The 26,299-nt window shown below is 44.0% G+C and overlaps 1 protein-coding gene across 4 annotated transcripts in view; it reads right to left on the bottom strand.

Annotated features, from left to right (window-relative positions):
• The window catches only part of THSD4 (thrombospondin type 1 domain containing 4), a 1,080,479-nt gene that overhangs the window by 188,843 nt on the left and 865,337 nt on the right, over positions 1-26,299 (bottom strand). For all 4 annotated transcript variants that reach the window (XM_033919867.1, XM_033919866.1, XM_033919868.1 and 1 more), the window contains one exon: positions 6,880-7,084. In XM_033919867.1, coding sequence (XP_033775758.1) covers positions 6,880-7,084 — 205 coding nt within the window. The remainder of the gene's footprint in view (positions 1-6,879; positions 7,085-26,299) is intronic.

Genomic DNA, 26,299 nt, shown 5'->3' with positions numbered 1-26,299 from the left:
CTCCACACCGGAATCTCGAGACCGCAGTTTTCAAGTTCGAGATCCTGATCTGTGGGGTGACTCAGAGGACCCTCTTCTCTCTGAAGGGGAATGTTCATCTGGTGATGAGGATCCTTCTGCTTTAGACCCATCCTCTAGACCTGATGTAACCTCTTTCTCATCTTTTTTAAAAGAGATGTGTGACTCTCTCTCTATTCCCTTGGAGACTGAGTCAAAGAAATCCAAAGCTTTTCTTGATGCACTGGATTTTGACCAACCTCCAAGGGAATATCTCAAATTACCTCTCCATGACATCTTGAGAGAGACATTTTACAAGAATTTAGAGACACCTTTGACCATACCTGGAGCCCCCCGCAAGTTAGACTCCTTATATAAAGTCATCCCAATTCCTGGGTTTGACAAACCACAGCTCCCACATGAGTCTCTATTAGTGGAATCCACTCTAAAGAAATCCACGGGAGCTAGTGTATACGCCTCAGTCCCTCCTGGCAGAGAAGGTAAAGCCATGGACAAATTTGGCAAGAGGTTGTACCAGAATGCGATGTTAGCCAACAGGTCAGGGAATTACGCTTTCCACTTCTCATTCTATCTCAAGCATCTCATACAAAATCTGACTGCTTTTGAGAAGTACCTCCCTGACCGTAAAAAATCTGCCTTTCGCCAAACTACTTCATTGCTCTTACAACTTCGAAAGTTCATGGTCAGGTCGATCTATGACACCTTTGAGCTGACCTCTCGGGCCACAGCTATGTCGGTGGCCAGGCGCCGACTGGCATGGCTCAGAGTGTCAGAACTTGATGTCAATCATCAGGATCGACTGGCTAATGCACCTTGCCTGGGGGATGAGCTGTTTGGAGAATCCATGGACTCCACTACTCAAAAGCTTTCGGCTCATGAGACTAGATGGGATACTCTCCTCAAAACAAAAAAGAAGACCCCACCTACCAGGCCTTTTCGTCAGCAATCGGCCTACCAGCGTCGATTTGTGGCTCGTCCTTTGCCACCGGCAGCTCAACAACCCAGGCGTCAGAGGCAACAACAAAGGCAAAACACTAGACCTGCACAGCAGCAACAACAGGTGAAGCCTCCTCCTCCACAAAAACCTTCACAACCCTTTTAACTTGGTTCTCCAGGACATAGCCAGTATCCCTCCATCTGCCCATCTTCCGCTGCCTATAGGAGGACGCCTTACTCATTTCATAAGCCGTTGGGAAACCATCACCTCGGACCAGTGGGTCCTCAACATCATCCACCACGGCTACTCTCTCAACTTTCAGACTCTTCCTGCCCAAGGTCTACCAAAAGAGTCTGCTTTGAACACTTCTCAGTCTTCCCTTCTTCTTCAAGAGGTTCAATCCCTCCTCCTTCTGAACGCCATAGAGGAAGTTCCTCTAGATCAAAAGGGGCAAGGATTCTACTCCCGTTATTTTCTAGTTCCCAAAAAGACAGGAGATCTCAGACCCATCCTAGATCTTCGCGATCTAAACAAATGCTTGGTCAAAGAGAAATTCAGAATGCTTTCTCTGGCCACTCTTTACCCTCTTCTCAATCAAGGCGACTGGCTATGTTCCCTCAATCTCAAAGAAGCATACACTCATATACCGGTCAATCTGGCCTCCACACAGTGCCTACGCTTCATGATCAATCGTTGTCATTACCAATACAAGGTGCTGCCCTTCGGTCTTGCCTCCTCTCCAAGAGTGTTCACCAAATGTCTGATTGTGGTGGCTGCCTTTCTACGCTCTCACCACCTTCAGGTCTTTCCTTACCTGAACGACTGGTTAATCAAGGCCAATTCATCTCAGACTGTTCTCCTGGCCACCAACCAAACCATCCTGTTTCTTCAACTTCTGGGGTTTGAGATCAATCTACCCAAATCTCATCTCATCCCCACTCAGAGACTTCAATTCATCGGAGCTGTCTTGGACACAGTCCTCATGAGAGCGTTTCTGCCATCCAACCGTCTTCAAACGCTTCAATCTCTATGTCAGCAGGTGCTTCCACAACATTCCATCTCTGCCAAGCAAATGATGATACTCTTGGGTCACATGGCCTCCACAGTTCATGTCACACCCTTCGCACGTCTTCACCTGCGCACTCCTCAATGGACCCTAGCTACCCAGTGGTCCCAAGCGATGGATCCTTGCTCACGTCACATATCTGTGACATCATCTCTTCGTCAGTCTCTACAATGGTGGTTGATATCCTCAAATCTCTCCAGAGGTCTTCTCTTCCATCTACCTCCTCATCAACTTATCATCACCACCGATGCCTCCCCTTACGCCTGGGGAGCTCATTTGAACGAGTTCCAAACTCAAGGACTTTGGACAGCTCAGGAAATGAAGCATCACATCAATTTCCTGGAACTCAGAGCGATGTTTTATGCCCTCAAGGCCTTCCAACATCTTCTCTTTCTGCTGTGCACAGACAATCCTCCTGCTGTGCACAGACAATCAAGTTGCGATGTACTACATCAACAAACAGGGTGGGACAGGCTCTCGCCTCTTGTGCCAGGAAGCCCAGAAGATCTGGACTTGGGCCATAGATCACCATCTATTCCTGAAAGCTATCTACATTCAGGGAGAAAAGAATTCCTTAGCGGACAAGCTCAGCAGAATTCTCCAGCCTCACGAGTGGACACTCGATCCTTCCACTCTACAGTCCATCTTCGTTCAATGGGGCACTCCTCAGATAGACCTTTTTGCAGCGCCTCACAATCACCAGCTGCCCCTTTTTTGCTCCAGACTTTACTCTCCTCACCGTCTGGCAGCGGATGCATTTCTCCTCGACTGGTCCAATCTGTTCCTGTACGCTTTCCCTCCTTTGCCTCTCATATTGAGAACCTTGTTCAAGCTCAAGAGGGAACGAGCCACCATGATTCTGATTGCTCCGAGGTGGCCCAGGCAACATTGGTTCTCCCTTCTACTTCAACTCAGTTCCAGGGAACCTTTTCTTCTTCCACTGTTTCCTTCTCTGCTTACACAGCATCAGGAGACCCTTCTACATCCCAACCTCCAGTCTCTGCACCTGACAGCTTGGTATCTCTCGGGCTGACTTCTCATGATACTCTTTTGTCTCAGCCCGTTCGTTCCATTCTAGATGCCTCCAGGAAACCAGCCACTTTGCAATGTTACCATCAGAAGTGGACACGATTTTCTTCCTGGTGTCTTCTTCATCATCTCGATCCCACTTCCCTGGCAGTGGAGACATTGTTGGATTATCTGCTTTCTTTGTCTGACTCTGGCCTTAAGTCTACTTCCATCAGAGTCCACCTCAGTGCCATTGCTGCTTTTCATGAGCCGGTTCATGGAAAACTTCTCTCAGCTCATCCCCTGGTGTTCATGTGGGGTCTTTTCAATGTAAAACCACCTCTTAAAGTCCCTCCTGTTATCTGGGATCTCAATGTGGTTCTTTCCGCCTTAATGAAGCCTCCATTTGAACCTTTGGCTACCACTCCTTTCAAGTTTCTCACTTGGAAAGTACTTTTCCTTATTGCTCTTACCTCTGCCAGGAGGGTCAGTGAGCTACATGCACTAGTTGCAGATCCACCTTTTACGGTCTTTCATCATGACAAGGTGGTTCTGCATACACATCCAAAGTTTCTCCCTAAGGTTGTCTCTGAATTCCATCTCAACCAATCCATTGTTCTGCCTGTCTTCTTTCCGAAACCTCACTCTCATTGTGGGGAATAGGCTCTGCATACTTTGGACTGTAAGAGGGCTCTAGCTTACTATTTAGAGCGTACGAAATCCCACAGATCAGCTCCCCAACTCTTTCTGTCCTTTGATCCGAATAAATTGGGACGTCCTGTATCTAAACGTACGTTGTCTAATTGGCTGGCAGCGTGCATTTCATTCTGTTATGCTCAGACCGGACTGACACTGGAAGGTTCTGTCACGGCCCATAGAGTCCGAGCTATGGCAGCATCTGTAGCTTTCCTCCGTTCCACTCCTATTGAGGAAATCTGCAAGGCTGCTACTTGGTCCTCAGTTCATACTTTTACATCTCATTATTGTCTGGATGCATTCTCCAGACAGGATGGACACTTCGGCCAATCTGTTTTGCAAAATTTGTTTTCCTAATGGCCAACCTTCCCTCCATCCCTCTTTTTGTTAGCTTGGAGGTCACCCATCAGTCAAGAATATGCTGCCTGCTTGTCCTGGGATAAAGCACAGTTACTTACCGTAACAGGTGTTATCCAGGGACAGCAGGCAGATATTCTTGCGTCCCACCCACCTCCCCGGGTTGGCTTCTTAGCTGGCTTATCCTAACTGGGGACCGCGCGCCTCTGTCGGGCGGGAAGGCACTCGTGCGTGCGCGGTGCGGCCTACTAGAACTTTCCAAGTTCTTAGAGTGCAATCACTCTAAAATTGTCCGTACCGGGGCTCCGTCGGTGCCATCACCCATCAGTCAAGAATATCTGCCTGCTGTCCCTGGATAACACCTGTTACGGTAAGTAACTGTGCTTTATTTGCCTTAATAATAAAGGGCCTATTACCAATAGCGGGGATGAGTGGCACCCAGGGTGGTGGCACCCCTCTCCCACCCTCTTCCCCACCTCCCCATGCCATGCACCCTTTCTCTGTACCTTTTTATCTTCAGCACAAGCAGCCAAGAACTTGCTGCTCGCGTTGGCTTTGGCGGTCTCAGAAGTGACATCAGAGAGAGTGCCAGAGCTGACACGATCAGCAAGTTCATGGTTGTTCGTGCCAAAGTTAAAAAGGTACAGGGGGAAGGGAAAGGGCATGTGTGCGCCTGGGGGAGGAGTGGGTAGGGGGCGGAAAGCAGGAGGATGTGCCAGCACCCCGAGGAAGACCGCGCAAGGGGTGGACTGCTCCCCCCCCTTACTATGTCACTGCCTATTACTAAAGGGTGTTAAGCCCTAACACACACTTAACAAACATACTATTTTTGGAAAAGGTGGGGAATGGGTGGGGCATGGAAGCATTATTCAGCTAGTGGGTTCTGATTAGTGTGCTAAATGGATGACACAGACGGTAAGTAGGATTACCAGATGTCCGAGAAAAACCATTTTTAGAGGACTGTCTGGGTGTCAAGATGGACTTCCAAAACATGACAGTTTGTCCATGTTTTGGAAGGCCCCAAGCCCAGGGCATGTCAGAAGGACCTCCAAACATATGCAGGTATGGTGCGATGACATCACACGAATGCATGTGACATCATTGCGTTACAACTATGCATGCTTAGAGGCTCTCTAGATGCAGCCCAGACTCAGGGGAGAAGAGACAAGATTTGTGTGGGGACAGGGCTGGGGACAGAGCTGGAGCAGAACTGGGCAGGGCCACATGTCCTCTTTTTCAATGAAGCGCAAGCCAGAAAATTGACCCTGGTTATTTCACAGATACAAATCCAGAAAAAACAAAAGACTCTGTGGAGTGTTGATGTTCAAGATGTAGGCTTTATTAAGAAAATCATTCTTGATAATCCACATAAAAATTCCAAGGACCCGATACACTGGGAACTCCGGACCCAATACGGTCTGTGTTTCGACAATATAGTCTTCCTCAGGGGTCCTATGAATAATAATTAAATGAGTAAATGCGTGTGTGATAACCTTTATGTGTAAGTAAAAGTTAAAGTGACATTGATGACATTGTGCTGACAGTGGCATCATGTGTGAATAGGATGAGATGACTGGAACCAAATAAAGTGTGATCATGTGAAAAAGGTGCATAATGATGGAAAAGATATCTGGACAACCACAAAAGTTAAGAAGCACTAGGGCTGGAAATTTGTGAAGTGCTTATCGTGTAATGGTAATAGCAAAAGGGTGAGAAACAACTGTGAGGGAAACATGACCGAAATCAAAAAACCTTAAAGTAAAAGCATTATAGAAGGAGGAATACGTACCCTCTCGGTCCTATGATAAAAACTCGTGGATTAAATAAAAGTCCAAATGAGCTACAAAAATAATTAACATAAAATAGAAATTAAAAAATTAGTGCAAAGCCCATGGATATAAAAAATAAGATTGAATTAAAATTGATCTCATCTTGTATATTATCTGAGCGTAAAGTGCCTATTAATGTGCAAAGTTGTACTGATGCTAGCATCCTTAAAGGAACATTACATCTATATATAAAATCCTAGGTTGCAGGACATGACAAGCCGGCCATAAGAATATTAAAAAATGCTACGTAGACACAGCAGAGATAATAGCATGAAAAGCCGTTTGTCAGAAAAATGACTTATACGAAAGTGCTGATCATATCAAGACCAAAAACACAATTATAAATCTCCGTATCGCTGAACCTAACATAAAGCTGTGGTGGGACAGAAAAATACCATAACTTTAAATCTCTGTGTGTAACCAAAACCGTGAAAAACTGGATGATAGAAATCCATTTCCAACTTACCTAAACAGAGGCTCTGAATGCGAGCTGATTAAAACATGTGCACAGTGTGGGACCCCTGAGGAAGACTATATTGTCGAAACATAGACCGTGTTGGGTCCGGAGTTCCAAGTGTATCGGGTCCTTGTTATTTTTATGTGGATTATCAAGAATTATTTTCTTAATAAAGCCTACATCTTGAACATCAACACTCCACAGAGTCTTTTGTTTTTGCTCTTTTTCATTAAGAAATCTGGTAACCCTAACAGTCAGTATTCTCATGTTAACTTTGTTCAGGTAACACATGCTAATGACTACATGGCCTGCAAAGAAAAAAAAAGGGAAAATGTTTTTAAAGAATTAAATGTTGAACCTGAGCTTTAGAGCGCAGGACAGTCCCTTGTTAAGGTGCACTAAGCTCAGATTCCAACGCCCTTTAGTAAAACAAGTCCCTAAACTGCTTATGCTTTTCTGCAACTTTGTCATAGTTTTAATACTTTCCTGATGAAAATAAAATAAGACATACCCAAGTAGTTGTTGCTTTTTGCCATTTCTGTTATGTTGATTTTTGTTGCACCTTCTGGGATTTCTATTATTTTGTGGTAGCCAAGATTACTTAAGGTATGCTTGAAAACTCCAGACACAACCTTACATGCAGTGTTATCCCCTCCGCAGACTCCACATTTGTCTGTCACTTTTTCTGATCCCAGGTACTCATCACAGCCAATAGCCTGGAACAAATGCAGACAGTTCTTAAAATTATTTTCAAGTGCTGTCTACTGCATTAGTATCAAAAGTAAGGCAGTGCCAACAAGCTCAGCAGCTCTCTGTATGTTGAAAATGCAGTGGAGGCAGAATATCATATGACACATATACTTTTTTTTTATGTTCAAAAAATGTTTATTGATAATATTTAGAGAAGTACAATAACAAGAAAGAACTACAACAAAAAAGTCTTGCTTTTCTGAGGTAGGCTGTGAAAACTGTAAGGCTCTTTATAGCTATGTTGAACACTGTTTTAGATTCTTAGGGGCCCTTTTACTCAGTGGCAGTAAGCGCCGACACGTGCTTTATGCTGCCTAAAAATGAATCTAGCGGGCTGGGCTCAGGAGCCACTTGCTAACAAAGGGCTCAGTGAATGTCACTCATGCACTTGCTCTAAAACATTGCTATCACATAAATAACTAACTCAAAATGCAGCAGTAAGATTCATACGGACTATAGAAATCGGAAGTCCTACAGCCCTACTATATGAAACTACATTGGCTGCCCATAATCACAAGGCTCAAGTTTAACTCCCCTTGCCCTTTTTTTTATTAAACCGTGATAGCAGTTATTAGTGCAAGGAGCCATACTGAATGCTCCGTGCTGCTCCCAAAGCTCATACAGCAGCGTGAAACATTCAGCGCAGTTCCCTGCGCTAATAACCACTATCGTGGTTTAGTAATTGGGGGGGGGGGGGCAAATTAGGTATCACTATCTTCAAGATACTGAGATGGAATGTCCCCAACTACCTAACAGAGTTGGCTGTTCTACTCCAGAGTGCCTCCAACAGATATATACCACCAGAAATCTTTTCCACTTAAAATTCCCAACATGCAACAATGTAAAGTCTACTAGGCAAATTAATCTTATCCATCCAATATCAATTAGCAAAATGCTGGAACCAACTACCACTTACACTACAATCTTATGACCACTATCTCAGGTTCAGAAAATTTTTAACAGCATTTCTATTCCAAGACAGGGAGCCAAACCTGAAGTAACTGAAATGGTCATTGTAAAAGCCCATTTCTAAACTAATTTTATTTATTTATTTTTATATCCCATCCTTCCAGGAGAGCTTAGAACGGGTTACAAGTTTACATACATATTAAAGTGTATTTATAAAAAGTGATGGCAGACATGACAGGACATTATCTGACAAAGATGGCAAAACATAAGTTAAAAAAGTATGGTAAAACATAACATGACAAAAACATGGTATGTGAGATATGACATGATTCTAAACTCACTTTCAACACACAAATAGGTACTGTTAGAAACTGTGTTCACAAATTGAGAATGATTAGATCACTATCAAGTATTCTGGAACCACCGTCATTAAATATACTGATTCATTCATTTGTAATGGCAAAAATAGATTACTGCAATTCTCTATATAAGGGTATATTACAGAAAGAGATTCTGTGTCTTTCAACTCATTCAAAATACCGTTATTAAGGTTATCACAGGATCTAAGAAATACAACCACGTCAATCTGTTGTTGAAAAAGGCACATTAGCTCCCTATTATCAAGGCGAGTTTATAGAATAACATATAAACTCGCCTTGATAATATTTAAAACACATAAAACTGATGAACCAGCATTTATAGATAAATTGATTATCCCACATAAACCGTCTAGATCAGTGTTCTTCAACCTTTTTACACCTGTGGACCGGCGGAAATAAAATAATTATTTCGTGGACCGGCAAACTACTAAGACTGAAATTTTTTTTAAAAAACCATCGCCACCCCGTCCCCGCGAGCCCGGTCCCACAAACCATCTGATCCCATCCGCACAAGCCTCAAATAGTTATGATTTTATATTGTACATATTTTATTAAAGTATAAAAAGAAACAATATTCTATACAATTGTCATTTTATAAATACAAATAATACAGAGCAAGGATCAACAAACCCCCTGACTCCCCTCCCCTTCACATATATCCCCTCTACTATCAAGAAAACTGAATAAGCCAAATTTCTCTAATCTTTCGCTGTATGGCAGCTCCTCCAACACCTTAACCATCTTAGTCGCTCTTCTCTGGACCCTTTCGAGTAGTAGTACCGTGTCCTCCTTCATGTACGGTGACCAGTGCTGGACGCAGTACTCCAGGTGAGGGCGTACAGCGTCATGATAACCTTCTCTGTCTCTTCAGTCCAGCATCTACCCCTTCCATTCACTGTCTGTCTTTCCCTGCCATCTCTCCTCCTGCCCCCCCCCTCCCCCCAATTTGGTCTGGCATCCATCATCTTCCTTCTGTTCCCCTCATGGTCTGGCATTTCTGTCCTTCCCTCCCCCCTGTGGTTTTTAGCATCTCTCTCTTCTCATTTCCTCCACTCAGATCTGATATTGTTCTCTGTTCTCTCTTCCCTTTTCTTCTCTGGTCTTCCTTCTCTATTTTCTGCCTCCATCTAAATTAAATTCTTTTTTACTATTTAGTCCCGTTTCTCTCTTTTCACTGTGTCTACCCACAGCTTGTCACCCTTTCCCTTACCCCTCCATTATCTTACTATTTTCTTCCCCTTTTATTTATCCCTCCTTCCATCCAGTATGTGTTCTTTCCCCACTTCCATTCATCATCTGCTCTCCCCTCTCAACTGACATCCATCTGCCTTCTGCTCTCTCTCCCTTCTTCTCACTTCCATCATCTGTCTCCTTCTCTCTCTCATCTCCTCCATTCCATCATCTGCCCCTTCTCTCTCTTCCCCCCCAACTTCCATCATCTGCCCCCCTTCCCCTCACCTTTGCGGGTCACTTTCTTTCCCCTGAGGGTGGTTCATGTCAGAGGAGAAGCTTTGGCCGAGCATAACTGCTTGCAAGGAACAGTGGAACTTACTTGATGTCATGCTGGGGCCCGTTGCCGTTTGAAGAAAAAAAAAAAAAAAGGGACCTCCAAAGGTGAGAGGAAGGGAAACCTCCAGGACAGCTGCTCTTTGCCCTCCTTCAGCAGCCCAAGAGTCTTTAGGCAAGCGGCAGCCTGTATGCTTTTAACTTCGGCACAGAGCTGCCTCTAAGCAGTAGTTTAGCGCGGTTTCATGAGGCAGCCTCGGGGCCTTTGCTAGGCCGGCCCACATCGCATCATCGAAGCGGGCCGGCCTAGCAAAGGCCCCGAGGCTGCCTCATGAAACCGCGCTAAACTACTGCTTAGAGGCAGCTCTGTACCGAAGTTAAAAGCATACAGAGCTGCCGCTGCTGGTCGGGAGGTGCGAAGACAAGGCAGAAAGCATACGCTGCAGGAGTCCCGGCGAAGGCAGAAATCCCGGCACAGCGACGGCAACAGTAAGTTGCAAGTCAGCTGACGTCGGCACTTTTCGTTGCGGCGGGGACCCGAGTCCTTCGCGGACCGGCAAGATTTTTTTGCGGACCGGCACCGGTCCGCGGACCGGCGGTTGAAGAACTGTGGTCTAGATTAGAACACTAAGATCCTCAAACCAACAGCTTTTTTTTGTACCCTCATTGAAAATAATCGGCACTCACCGTACAACAGTATTTTCTGTGACTGCTTCCACAATTTGGAAATCTTTACCTTTACATATTAGATCAGAAACTAACTTAGAGAAATTCAAAGGCGCTTTAAAATGTTTTTTTTTTTGGTGTTTAAAGGGCAAATTAGGAGGGGGGGTGGCACTATACACTAAGGATAATATCAAAACTACCAGGATCACAGAGGTTAGATACACAGGGGAATCACTTTGGGTAAACCTGGCCAGGGGAAACGAAAAATGCCTTTACCTCGGTGTGGTATACAGGCCTCCAAAACAACAGGAAGACAAAGACAAAGAATTGATTGAGGACATAGAAAACATCACTTTGCGTGGTGACACAGTACTGTTAGGCGACTTCAACATGCCAGATGCGGACTGGAACACCCTCACAGCAACTACGAGCGGTAGCAAAAGAATAATAACCTCCATAAAGGGTGCACAACTCAAACAACTGGTATTAGAGCCCACCAGAGAAAAAGCAATACTGGACCTGGTACTCACAAATGGAGACAGTGTCTCGGAAGTATCAGTGGGAGACACGCTGGCCTCCAGTGACCACAACATGGTATGGCTCAATTTCAGGAAAGGCTTCTCTAAATCAAACACAGCAACGAGGGTCCTCAACTTTAGGGATGCAGATTTCGACCACATGAGAGACTTTGTCCAACAAGAGCTGCAAAACTATGCAGAAACTGACAATCCGGAAACTATGTGGACAAATCTAAAATCCATCCTGAACGAAGCATCTAGCCGCTACGTAAAAACAGTAAGCAAACGCCGGAGAAACAAAAAACCACAATGGTTCAACAAGGAAATTTCGGACCTCATTAAAATGAAAAAAGAAACATTTATCACCTACAAACATCTTGGGAAAAGGGAGGCAAAAGAAGAATATCTGGCCAGATCTAAGGCTGTCAAAAAGGCAGTCAGGGATGCCAAACTTCAAACAGAGGAAGATCTAGCACGGAACATTAAAAAAGGGGACAAATCCTTCTTTAGGTACATTAGCGACAGGAAGAGAAACAAAAATGGAATAGAACGCCTTAGGCAATCAGATGGAAACTACGCAGAATCTGATACTACCAAGGCAGAACTGCTAAACGAATACTTCTGCTCAGTATTCACATGTGAAGCACCGGGAGATGGTCCACAACTACAAATAAGAGACAGCCAAAACGACCTGTTTCGTGATTACGAGTTTACACCTAGTAGCGTCTACCACGAACTTTCAAGACTCAAAGTAGACAAAGCCATGGGGCCAGACAATCTACACCCCAGGGTACTCAGAGAACTGAGTGAAGTCCTGGCTGAACCACTATCCGTACTCTTCAATCTTTCCATGCGCACGGGAAAAGTACCCCTAGACTGGAAAACAGCTAACGTAATTCCACTCCATAAAAAGGGCTGCAGAACAGAGACAGGAAATTACAGACCGGTGAGTCTTACATCCATAGTGTGCAAACTCATGGAAACAATGATCAAACAGGAACTTGACAAAATTCTAGACGAAGAAAATTTACGTGATCCACATCAACACGGATTTACCAGGGGAAGGTCCTGCCAATCTAATCTGATTGACTTCTTTGATTGGGTGACCAGTCATCTGGATGCCGGTGAGTCCCTTGACGTGATATATTTGGACTTCAGCAAAGCTTTTGATAGCGTCCCACACCGCAGGCTGTTGAACAAACTAAAATCGATGGGATTAGGGGATACATTCACTACATGGGTAAGGGATTGGCTAGATGGTAGGCTTCAAAGGGTGATGGTAAACGGTACCCCCTCGAAAACGTCAGCAGTGATGAGTGGAGTACCTCAAGGCTCCGTCTTAGGGCCGATTCTATTCAATTTATTCATAGGAGATTTAACCCAAGGACTGAGAGGAAAAGTATCACTGTTTGCAGACGATGCCAAACTATGCAACATAGTTGGCAAAAACAGTGTGCCTGACTTTATGACGCAGGACCTAAGACAGCTTGAACAGTGGTCATCAACTTGGCAGCTAGGCTTCAATGCTAAAAAATGTAAAGTAATGCACCTAGGCAAAAAAAATCCACACAGAACTTACACACTAAATGGTGAAACCTTGTCCAGGACCAAGGTGGAACGTGATTTAGGAGTGATCATTAGCGACGATATGAAGGCTGCCAATCAAGTGGAGAAGGCCTCGTCCAAGGCAAGACAAATGATGGGCTGTATCCGTAGGGGTTTTGTCAGCAGAAAACCTGAAGTCATAATGCCACTGTACAGATCCATGGTGAGACCTCATCTCGAATATTGTGTTCAATTCTGGAGACCACACTACCGAAAAGATGTGTTGAGAATTGAGTCGGTTCAGCGAATGGCTACCAGGATGGTCTTGGGGCTCAGGGATCTCACGTATGAAGAAAGGTTAAAAAAACTGCGGATGTACTCGCTGGAGGAGCGAAGAGAGAGAGGGGACATGATTGAGACCTTTAAGTATATTGCTGGGCGTATAGAGGTGAAAGACGATATCTTCAGTCTTGCAGGGCCCTCGGTAACCAGAGGACACTCGCTGAAAATCAGGGGTGAGAAATTTCGGGGTGATACTAGGAAGTACTTCTTCACCGAAAGGGTGGTCGATCATTGGAACGAGCTGCCTCAGCGGGTGATTGAGGCCAGCAGCGTATTAGATTTCAAGAAAAAATGGGATATTCATGTGGGATTTCTAGAAGAGTAAGAATCAGGGAGTGGGTCATTGGTATGGGCAGACTCGATGGGCTATGGCCCTTTTCTGCCGTCATTTTTCTATGTTTCTATGTTTCTATGAACACCAGGTACCCTCTCTGTATGTGCTGCTTGCCCCTTACAGTTTCTCTTCTTTTAAAAGAAATACAGCAGCATAATATGTCTTCCCATTTCTTGTGTTTATTCCTTTTATGTTTACTTTCCTGACTTTCTTGTAGTTCCTCCCCCTTCCCACGTATAATCAATATGGTTTGTCCTTAGTCTGTAGATGTCTTTGTTTTAAATTATTGTATCCCCTATTTTTATTAATATTGTACTCTCGCTTAGATTTTTGATAGGCGTGTAATCAAATTTTAAATAAACTATGAAACTATGGCAAAACATAGCATGGTAAACATAGGGCTCCTTTAACAAAGCCACGCTAGGGCCTTAACGCGTGGAATAACGTGCTTTAGATTGTCACGCATGCTGGCCACTACCGCCTCCTTTTGAGCAGGCGGTAGGTTTCTGGCTTGCGTGCGCTATAGCACGCGCTAATCCGGTACATGCGATAAAAACGCTAGCGCAGCTTTGTAAAAGGACTCCATAGTATTACAAGCGTGGCTGACCAATGCAACTTCTATGACATAATGACGAGACAACAACCACCTAAACTAAACCTTAAGGGGTAAATTCTCTATATTACGTCTAACTTAGGCGTGCTTTAGACGTCCGGAAAACGCAAGTGTCAATCAAACGGTGCTTAGGCGTGCGGTAGACGTCTCTACAACCGCTTGGCGCAGGATAGACGCAGGTTTCTGAAACGTCATTGAGACGTCTCCAATGGACCCTTCCTAGACGCCAGATAGACGTCGGTACGATGTTTTTTTTTTTTATATACTTTTTTATACTCTTTACTGATTTATTATCAGTCATTCAGCATTGTAAGTATAGGATGATGAAAAGGATAACCAAAACACAGTATACCATTTTGTAAACTATATATTAGTTGATCTGGCAATATCAGTGAGGTAGGGAATAGCAGACAGAGAACACTGCTGTGTTGTATCTTTTTCCTCTAGGATATCAGAATTGTACAGTTTACCATTAATACAAGGAAAAAAAAATGTTATGTTTCAAAGGAGAACTAGAAGATGAAACGTACCGAGTGGGTGTTGAACTTACATTATCAGTATGGAAGGTGGGAACCGGTAGATGTATGCTACACAGAAAGCTGTACAGGAATGTCATACTCACCTCCTATTAGAAGTGGAAAGGATAGGACTTTGAACACCATATAGACTTCTTATAAACTTCGTTTAAGTTCCACAAAGACTGGCAGGAAAGGCACCCTAAGTCATCCAATAAGCTTTCTCTGGATTTCCCAGAGACATTATTTCAGAGAGGATAGTTTAGAAGTGATATCTTGCTCGAAAGAACACTCTCCTGGTCTTAAAACATTGCTACAATCAGCTCATTCTTCAGAACAAAGGTAAATCCCATAACTTACACTGGCCCAACTTAGAAACAGAATCAAAACACAGATCAGACCTGAATGTGGCTTCTAGTTCACAGGAAGAGGAAGTAGCCAGCAGCACAATGCTGACCTCATAGTGACATCATCAAGGTGCACCTGGAAGGTAGATATGCCACAAGTAAAAGACAAGCCGGGAGTTGAACTCACAACCCACAGATGATCGATATAGTGCTTTTACTCACTGACCTACACCACCTTTTACACCTGTGTCTCTGGTTCCCCTGTCATAGCATACCTTAGTGATGTGCTAAAGTATACTCTATACAGTCAGTTGAGGCAAAAGACTGGTAGCTCAATGGTGTAAAGCACCGTTGTCACAGATGCAACACCCATATTCTTAAGTATGGTTCAATAAATGTAATACAGAGTCAAAATTATGCTGTTTATTTTATCAAACCCAAGCTCAACTTTGTAATGTATTGTGTATAGTCTCGCTAATGTGTTTGTGATGAAAATGAGATGCGATAGGTGTATATCCTTTATAATAAAACCCTAGCCACGCATGCGCACTTACCTGCGTGCTTCTGTGATCTCTGCTCTGTGATCAGTAGGTCTGTGGCCAGCAGGAGTGCAGATGCAGCAGCCAGGCAACTCGTTGACACACAGCACAGCCGGCGACTCCCCCCTCCCGCCCTCACTCACCACCAAAACCACCACCGCCAAAGCCCAGCTCCGAGTCGCTGAAGGGCTCCGAGTCGCTGAAGACTGTCCCAGATCAGCTTACACGGTCCCTAAAAAATTAACCTTTTCATCTGAGGCGCGAGGCTGCGGTGACCTTCCTCCCCCGGCTCACTAAGGTTCCGTCTTAAGAAATTCAAATGCGTTGTTGAAAATGCAAGTGACTGTTCTCTGTCATCCTAGACACCCCTGCAACACCCCAACAACACACTCCTGCAGCATAAACCCCTCATGTTATAATCAAGGTGCTTCTGGAAGGTAGATATGCCACAAGTAAAAGACAAGTCGGGAGTTGAACTCACAACCTACGGATGATTGGTACAGCGCTTTTACTCACTCAGCTACTGAGCTACTTAACTCTAGCCCTAACCCTAACCATAAAGTAGCGTCTGACGTCATAGAAGCCGTTAGAATTTTGAAATCGTTTTGGACGTTCATTGGGTGTTCTCAGATCAAATACACCTGTACAAGCCGAGATGAAGCGAGAATCCAAAAGCGGTAACGCGGTTATTATGGGAGACTTCAACTACCCCGGAATAGACTGGAGTCTTGGAAGCTCAAATTGCACTAGGGAGACAGAATTCTTAGAGGTTATACAAGATTGTTTCATGGAGCAGCTTGTCAGAGAACCGACGAGACGAAATGCCACTCTGGATCTAATCCTAAATGGGTTAAGGGGACCTGCTAAAGAAGTAGAGGTAGTGGGACCGTTGGGAAACAGCAATCATAATGTGATCAAGTTCAAGGTTGAGGTAGGAATACCGAAAGGAAAGAGAACCATAGCGACAACTTTAAACTTCAGGAAAGGAAACTACGAAGCAATGAGGGAAATGGTAAGGAAGAAACTTAGGAACACTTCAAAAAAATGGCAAGGTAGAACTTGCCTGGTCTTTTCTCAAGAACACGGTGAGCGAGGCGCAAAATCTATATATCCCCAGATTCAGAAAGGGGTGCAAAAAGAGTCGAATAAAGGACGCGGCGTGGATAACCAAAACAGTGAAGGAAGCGATAGGCAATAAGAAAAATTCATTCAGGAAATGGAAAAAGGACAAAACTGAGGGGAACTGGAAAGAGAACAGGAAGTATCAAAAAGAATGTCACCGAGTGGTTCGAAAAGCCAAAAGAGAGTATGAAGAGAGGCTAGCCAGGGAAGCAAAAAATTTCAAACCGTTCTTTAGATATGTTAAAGGGAAGCAACCGGCTAGGGAGGATGTGGGACCGCTGGACGATGGTGACAAGAAGGGAGTGGTGAAGGAGGAGAAAGAAGTGGCAGAAAGACTTAACACGTTCTTTTCATCTGTATTTACAAACGAAGACACATCCAGCATTCTGGAACCTGAACAATTCTTCAATGGAAATCAGGCAGAAAAAATAACAACCATGGAAGTGAGCCTTGAAGATGTACACAGGCAGATAGATAAATTAAAAACAGACAAATCCCCGGGTCCGGACGGAATCCATCCAAGGGTTCTGAAGGAATTAAAGGAGGAGATAGCAAATTTGCAATCTATCCCTGAAAACAGGCGTGATCCCGGAGGACTGGAAGATAGCCAATGTTACGCCCATCTTTAAAAAGGGATCAAAAGGTGACCCAGGAAATTACAGACCGGTGAGTCTGACCTCGGTACCGGGGAAAATGGCAGAAACACTGATAAAAGAAAAAATTGATGAACATTTTGAAAGAAACAAACTTCTGATAACCAGCCAACACGGTTTCTGCAAGGGAAGATCTTGCCTAACTAACTTATTGCACTTCTTCGAAGGAATTAACAAACGGATGGACAATGGAGACCCCATAGACATCATATATCTTGATTTCCAAAAAGCCTTTGACATGGTGCCCCATGAACGCCTACTCCGGAAACTGAAGAACCATGGGGTGGAAGGAGATGTACATAGATGGATCAGAAGCTGGTTGGCGGGTAGGAGACAGAGGGTGGGAGTGAAGGGCCACTACTCGGACTGGAGGAAGGTCACGAGTGGGGTCCCGCAGGGCTCAGTACTAGGGCCGCTGCTATTTAATGTATTCATAAATGATCTGGAAACAGGGACGAAGTGTGAGATAATAAAATTTGCAGATGACACTAAACTATTTAGTAGAGCTCGGACTAAAGAAGACTGTGAAAAACTGCAAAGGGACTTGAACAAACTAGGGGAATGGGCAACGAGATGGCAGATGAAGTTCAATGTTGAGAAATGTAAAGTATTACATGTGGGAAACAGAAACCCGAGGTACAACTATACGATGGGAGGGATGTTTTTAAATGAGAGTACCCACCATCACCTGGGGGTGATGGTGGACTTGACAATGAAGCCGTCGGCACAGTGCGCAGCGGCTGCTAAGAAGGCAAATAGAATGCTAGGCATCATCAAAAAGGGTATTACAACCAGAACGAAAGAAGTTATCTTGCCATTGTATCGAACAATGGTGCGTCCGCATCTGGAGTACTGCGTCCAATATTGGTCGCCGTACCTTAAGAAGGATATGGTGATACTCGAGAGGGTTCAGAGGAGAGCGACACATCTGATAAAAGGGATGGAAAACCTTTCATACGCTGAGAGATTGGAAAAACTGGGACTTTTTTCCCTGGAGAAGAGAAGACTTAGAGGGGATATGATAGAGACTTACAAGATCATGAAGGGCATAGAGAGAGTAGAGAGGGACAGATTCTTCACACTTTCAAAAAATAAAAGAACAAGAGGGCATTCAGAAAAGTTGAAAGGGGACAGATTCAGAACGAATGCTAGGAAGTTCTTCTTTACCCAGCGTGTGGTGGACACCTGGAATGCGCTTCCAGAGGGCGTGATAGGGCAGAGTACGGTACTGGGGTTCAAGAGGGAATTGGACAACTTTCTGCTGGAAAAGGGAATAGAGGGGTATAGATAGAGGATTACTGCACAGGTCCTGGACCTGTTGGGCCGCCGCGTGAGCGGACTGCTGGGCACGATGGACCTCAGGTCTGACCCAGTAGAGGCATTTCTTATGTTCTTAGATACTTGCAATGATTGCCTCTTGTCAAAGCTTGTACCTAAAGCCATTTCTGGAGACTCCCATTCCCAAATCCCCAACATAGCTCAGTGCTTAAAAGCACTGCATGTATCTTCCAAAGGTCAGGGGTTCAAGTCCTGACTAAGGTTACCAAAGACATAATATTCTTTTTTTTTCCACCCTCCCAAACATGCATAGCTAAGCTAAAATATGTGAACCTCCTGAGATTATGCCTATTACTTCCCAATCTTCATTTATTTCATTTATAACTTGTCATTGTGTTCTAAGCGTTCTGCTATACTTTTTTGTATAACAGCGATATCGGCGTGGTTTAGGGTATAAGTGTTGATGTAGCGCGGAGCGGCCGCTGCAAGCACACCCAAGCGGCACAAAAACGTCATCGCGTTTTTTTGCGTTGTGATGTCATAGAATCGCCCGTTCTTCATACGCAGTTATTTCTCCTAAAATGGCTGCCAGGAGACAGCCAAACTTTTACACAGCTGACACCAGACTCTTGGCCAGGCTGTTTCTCCCCCGGGAGCATCATTATTTTGTGATGCCTGGCCACCGCAGGTCATACCTGCAGTTCAGGAACTCCTGGACCCGCCTGACCCGGCGGTATAACAGAAGAGCCTTATGTCCCAGGGAAGTAAGTATTCCAAGTCAGGCCCTCACAAATAATCATGTAAAAAGTAATGATGATGGAAACCTGTCTCAATCAAATTGGTCATGTTATTGTGGGTAAATCTTGATTCCTTTTAAAAACTACAATTGTGCATAATAAATCTTTTATATTGAATACTGAAATTAAAGCACATCCCAAAGGAGCAGTAGTAGGATTTCAAATGACAAATTCAGCTCCTACAAGGCATCTATTCCATTCACAACATGCACACAACTAATTTTTGGGTCACGAGCATCGCATTTGTAATAGAAACATCTTGAAATCAACTTTGCCAAAGGAAAACAAATATATTAAAGTGCTGCTATGTCATTTCAAGTACCTACAACTTTCCTGTATCAATCTGCTGGTCTAGGAAGATAGTGGCATAACGTTTAAAGTGACAGCGTCAGTACCCTGACGTCAGGGGTTTCAAGCCACGCTGCTCCTTCTGACCAAACTATTTTATTGCCCCTGCTGCATGATTGTAATGTGGGGCAGTGCTGATAGGCTACAGCCTCAGCACCCTGGGGTTGTGAGTTCAATCCCACACTCCTCCTTGTGATGCTGGCCATATCACCTCAACCCCCCCCCCCCCCCCCCCACTGTCCCAGGTACAGTAGAGAGATAGTGATGTCTCCAGCACAGAAAGGGGAAAATGCTGGAGTACGTGAATACATTCATGTAAAACATGTGGCAGAAGGGGGTGGAGGCAGGCAGCAAAGCGGATAGGGGCTCTTGGAGGGCAGCATACTCCATTTTTATGTGCTTATAGAGGTCATAAGCACCTCCCTCTCTGTTCTTTCTCTCTCTCTCTATTATCCAGGTTGAGGATCTCAGGAAAAGGGGTCGGCTGCTGAGGCGCCAGGAGCGGGCCTTCCTTGAGGGGGTGAATTGTGCGCTGAAGCCGGTGAGTAATAAGTCCAGCGTGTGTTTCTTTGTGATCAGCCTACCAGAATAAATAATGAAAATGCTTGAGTAGCTGTAAACCATTCTTAATCATAAAATCTGCAGTAAAGCTGCTATTGTGATATCATGTCACAATGGCTTTATGGTGTTCTACTTGCCTCACTTACGCTACATTTTGATGTTTACAGTGGAGTAGGTGCTTTGCATCCTGTTATTAGCATTTGAAGAAAATAACGTAGTAAAGAATGTCATGTTCAAAAGTGTTGTGGACATATCTGACTGTATCCTATTTCTCTCTTGTCAAGCACCCCCTCAGGAGGCACCACAGCTAATGGAGGGAGCCCCACCCTGGTCCTCTGCGGAGGAGGAGGAGGAAGAGGAGAGGGAAGAAGAAGGAGAGGGGGAGGAGGAGGAGGAGGGGGATTATTCTCCCTGGCAGCCCTCAGGACCACCCACACCGCCTGCCCCACCACTGCCCCCTGGACCTCCACCGCCTGCCCCACCACTGCCCGCCTGCCCCACCACTACCTCCAGGACCCCCACCACCATCCCCTGTTGGACCTTCCCCTTCCCCCACCCATAGCCCTTCCCCTCACTCTCCTGCCCTTCCTGTTCCTGATCCCATCCCACCCCCTTTCCTTGCTGTTCCCCCCCAGGAGCAGCCCGACCAGCCTCAGGAGGGGGCGGGCAGGGAGATGGAGCCGTACTCTGCCCTCTTGGAGGAGGTGCAGGTATTGAGAGGGTGTGTGGAGAGGATGGAACATGCCCTCTTGTGGCTGGTAGCCGAAAGAGGGCATGGTGCCAGCAGCCATACACCCTCTGAATGACTGCACCTCTTCCGCCCCCCTCGCCCCCCTCTACCGCTCAAGCTGCTCTTGGGGGGCACCCACCCTCTTTCCCTGTGTTATGTGTTATATGTAAATAGTTATTTTTACAAAAGTTTAAATTTTTAAAAGTTTTATATTTTAATAAAAAAATTGTTTATGGTTTAAACTTTCCTGTGTGGTTTTAACCTTGTAGCATCAGCAGTCCAAGGTAGATAGGGGTTCAGGAGGGACTGCTGAATGGGCCCTTTTCAATATAACAACAAGGTGACATATAGAAAGTTTGACAATCTTTATTGGGGTCTGTCATTCATTCTATTACCTGCTAGCCACTCTGATGTCAAATCATTGCAGAATCTAGGAAAGAAGCAAGTGAATGCAAGGGTATATGCAACTGTAGGTAGATGACGACATCTCAGCTATGATGTGCAAAGTAAGCCAGTCCCTGTTCCAAAGTAAATGGCTACATAAGGAAGAGAATATAAGTCACTGTGGTAGATTTGTTGTTAAGGAATAGGGTTACTGCTAGTAAGAGTTGGCTCCACACCAGGAGAATCCAAATGAGACATGTGGGTTTTTCTTCCTTTCACTGAAGGTGATGGAAGTAAAGGCCATATACCTCAATCTATCCTCCTGGTTCTTGAGCTGCACTATTTTGGTTAAGCAGGTGTGGAAACCACAAAGATGCTCACAGCTGCACTGCTCTCAGTAATACAAAACTCCATCTGACAATACTGCAGGAACAACTACAGTTGCCTGTCTAAGACACCTGAAAACAGAAAACCTGGTTTACACAAGGTTCACAAACAGGTGGTTCAACCCCCAAGGTCCATATCTGTCCTCCCTTCCCTGAAGCAATGTGTTAACTTCATTTATGTTGAGCTGCTTAGATGTCACCGTGGTATAGTTGTTAAAGCAATAGCCTTAACTCGCTGATGGTGTGGGTTAATATCACCTGTAATCCTCCACTGCTACTGTTTAGAACTCATGTGAGGGAATAGACTAACTGAAAACAAAATGTTTGTGTGCATATAACAGCAGGAATGCGTGCCATGGTGTTCTATGAGGCCAACATTATCAATTTACTATTGTTCCTGAAAGTCATCAAGGATACCTGTGTGAAGAGAACAATAGAAGTGTGAAACATGTTAGCTTTGTGAACATTTATTTCACTCATCAGAAGAGTGACTCAAGTGAAGAATAGTACAGTAAGCAAATAAAGGTTACCATATATCATTCTCACCTACAACTGTTTGGCTAGGTGCAAGCTGGTGTGCTGAGCTGCTCGTCTGGTCTCTCTCTGGCAAACACATAGGTGATGAGCATAGTTAACCTGAAATGAAGAATAGAGAGAAACTGTTAACAAAGACCTATGTCTCCAAAATTAAACACTGAAGTTGTGGCAGAACACACACCTAGAAGTAACAGAGGTGCTAACATACCTTTAGACTCCTTATTAAAAATGACAGCCATTAGGCACTCATTAGGAGTTTTCCACCTGAACCATGTACACTGATTGGATGTCCACTGAATGGCAGTGTTTCCCCCCCCCCAACACACCCAACCTATTCTTATCAATGAGTTAGTACACAGAACCATTCCTCACCTGATTTTAACTTGCCTGTAATTTGATTCTACAAAGAATTAACTTTAGCTCTATGAGTAAACCCTCTCAGATGTGTGAACACATCCATTTTACTTACATATCCATTTTTCTACCAGCAAAATTTCTACCAGCATGGTCTTTATCAGTCTTCTCAGTCATTTTTGTCAGCCCTGTGGAATGGAGAGTAGGAGATATCAGAAATAAAATAACTATTATAAACAATAGCACACAATGAAAGCCCATAAAGAGAAGTCAGTTTTTGCTGGTTGGTTTCTTTAGTTCTATCATAAGGACACCTAAGTAGCTTACAAAATATCATTCTCACCTGGACTTACTATCTGAGCTGCTTCTAGAAAAGATAAAACAACATATTAGAATGACATGTAACTTATTAATGGCTCTGTGGAATAGAGAGAAATGGGAGGCAGAGATAGGAAAAAAAATGTAAAAGACTAAGATAGAGTAAAGTCTCAAACATCTGCATAAGCAATAGGACAGAATAGAAAGGAAACACTGTTCACCTGGACCTTCTTATACCCATGCACGCTTATGTAGCGTCTGACGTCAGTATGGCGGGAAAACGGTCTCTATGCCTATTGGGCGCCGTACAGGTGCGGTTGCTTGTCCCGCTTCCTAACCACGCCCATCACACCTCATTGGGGGTGTGTTTGAATGTGTTCTACAAATAGCCTGAAAAGATGGCTGCACCTTGCAACATGGCTCCAAAACGGAAATCGAATTTCTTGCAGAGTTGCAGATATGGAAAATGGAGGTGGGGCAGACCATGACATTATGAAAGCAGGGAGAGTGGTGGGTGTGGGCATCTGTGTGTAACCTGGCCTGGCCCCTTCTTTTCCCTAACAATTGATTCCCCTCCACACTTAACACAAAACCTAAGTCCTCAACAATCCCTCACACCAACACCCAGAAAAATCCATAAACTAAAGAAATACAGATAATGGGGGTGGGGAGGAGTGTCAAAGGCAGAAGGGAGTATAAAGGAAAACAGGCAAGTCATAGCACAAAGTTTCATCATTGAGGAAACGGAACACCACAAACACCAACTCACATGAGGGGGTCTTACATAGGAAAAATGGCTGTGCCAAAGCTTTCTATATACTAAGCACGCCTAATTAGCGGCTGACATCATAGGAACCGTTAGGATTCAAATCTAATTGGATGTGCATTGGATGTCGTTTTGCCATATACAGCTGTAGTGACATTGTAGTCATTTCCTTCACATCTCTAAGCTTTGATACGAAGCTCTATGTTCTAAACAAAGTTACCTCTATAGCTCTATGCCTTAAGGCATTGCTTTTCATCTTCCATACATCAGGGGGTTCAAGTCTTGAGTACGGTTAGCAAATAGTTTATTTTCATTTCTCAGCCAGGACACCTGGTAACTCTTTAGCCTTGCCTTTACATATCAATATTTTGCTCTAGCTTTTATTATGTGCAGCCATTGTCTAATATTTAATGCAACCTGTTCTCTCTCATGCTGAACACCTTCCCCCCACCAAAAACATCCCCCCCTAACTGGATCATTCTTCAACACCTGTCCAAGCCCTCTGAAGTTTGATTTAACTCATAGCTGTTGGCCAATGCCTATATTGCATCAAAAGAAACACATTCCTACTAGAATGGCTTGTAGTTAGGAGCAAATGAAAGTATCTCATGCACCTGTGGCTGCAGAATGCTGAGGAGAAACAGCAAATTCCACCACTTCTGAGAACTGTTAGGATGCAAGGAAACAAAAGTGAAGGTGAGGATGGGATTTAAACCAGGGTGCTTGAAAAGATGGACAAGGCGTAATAGAGCACATTAACCAGGCGATCCACAAATGTCATCTTGCTGTCAGAGGAAAGGTTTCCTCTCATCACTGCTTAGGATGTCCGAGCCATGGTAAGTTGAAAATAGGTTTGCCTGGAAAAGGAAATGTGCACCTTACAAATGGCAAAGTCCACCATGTAGACCCTGTTATAAGAGCTAATAGGAAAAAACTAGGACCTTATTAAAATGAGCAAAGGTGGGAGTCGAACCGGGGAGTTTCAGAGGTCAGAACAGGAGCATTACCGTGTTGAGCTAGAAATGCTTTCTTGTGCTTATAGTAGTTTTGATTTGCTTATACCGCTTCTTATAGGCAGTTAATTCTGCTAGGAGACAAAACACTGCAGTTGTATATTATTGTTTCTTCACGATTTCAGAAATGTATACTTTACCATGATAAAAACTAACAAAGTATGCCATGTTTAAAAGGATAAATATAAGATGAGTTGAACTCAAATTCTTAGCATGGAAGGGGGAAAAGTTTATTTTTCTGCTACACAGTAATGTACAGTAATGATAACTCCTATAAGAAGTGGAAAGCATCATCAAGGTGCACCTGGAAGGTAGATATGCCACAAGTAAAATACAGGCTGGGAGTTGAACCCTCAAAGCCCGGAAGATTGGTAGAGTGCCTTTACTCACTGAGCTACAGCACCTTTTGCTCCAATGTCTCTGGCTCCCTTGTCATATCATATCTTAGTGAAGTGCTAAGGGAAAAGGAGTTTAGCTTTGATACGAAGCTCTATGTTCTAAACAAAGTTACCTCAATGCCTTAAGGCATTGCTTTTCATCTTCCATAAATCAGGGGGTTCAAGTCTTGAGTACGGTTAGCAAATAGTTTATTTTCATTTCTCAGCCAGGACACCTGGTAACTCTTTAGCCTTGCCTTTACATATCAATATTTTGCTTCAGCTTTTATTATGTGCAGCCATTGTCTAATATTTAATGCAACCTGTTCTCTCTCATGCTGAACACCTTCCTCCCACCAAAAACATCTCCCCTAACTGGATCATTCTTCAACACCTGTCCAAGCCCTGTCTCAGCCTACTATGAGATTATTCTCATAGTAGGCTGAGACAAAAGAGTGGTAGCTCAATGGTTAAAAGCGCTGCTTTCACTGAGCCCCAAACCCATATTCCCAAGTATGGTTGAATACATATGAGGTGGAGCTCCATTTTTCTAATGTCCAACCCAGACCATGCTCACACGCTAATCTTCATTCTAAGCACTGTACTAATGGATATATGACTGTAAGTAATCTGTTCTGTTTAGGCATCATACCCGGAAAAGTGGTGTTTTTTTGCCCTTACCGATCAGCGTCATTTGTGCTGCAATTCTTTAATACATATTTGATATTTGTTTTCTACTTGAAAACCTTCCAAATCTTTAGGCATTCCTTTGCTTAAACTTATTTGAGTTCATCCTGATATGATAGCTAATGAGCATAGGCAGCTCAGTCAAGTATGATATGAAAGGGTGGTTGAGATGGACCTAAGTAGAAGCAGCTGTAGCTCTATGTGTTAGGAGCACATCTTTTAATTGTGGCATACTACTTTGAAGGTGCAGATTGATGAGGTCACAATGAGGTCAGTTTTGTGCAAATGAAGACCTCCATTTTGCAATGAGGGAAGCTGAATGTTAAGGTGTGTATCTGTTTATTCTCTTTTTAAGTGCTGATAATGTGTGCTGTTTTTTCTTTGCTTTCAAAAGAGAGCCGATTGCAGTGCTGTTTGTTGAGAAAAAAAAGGGGGTTGTAAAAGCCATGTGTAAATTATATTATTGTTTGGGCAGAAATGTGGTTTATTATCCATGCAATATAATGTGTTCCATTGATATGGTGTCATTATATTTATTAGGACAGAGAAAAGATGAAAATTACCTATTCAAACTCACTATTGGAATTATTGATGAAAAAACACAGTGGACGTCTGCCTCGCGTCTAACAAAGAGCCGCAATTACGAAAGTTGAAAC

Source organism: Geotrypetes seraphini, chromosome 14 (assembly GCF_902459505.1).
Source record: "Geotrypetes seraphini chromosome 14, aGeoSer1.1, whole genome shotgun sequence".
In the NCBI taxonomy this organism is placed as follows: Eukaryota; Metazoa; Chordata; class Amphibia; order Gymnophiona; family Dermophiidae; genus Geotrypetes; species Geotrypetes seraphini.
The sequence above is the reverse complement of the archived record's forward strand: the minus strand, read 5'-3'. Positions and strand labels throughout refer to the sequence as shown.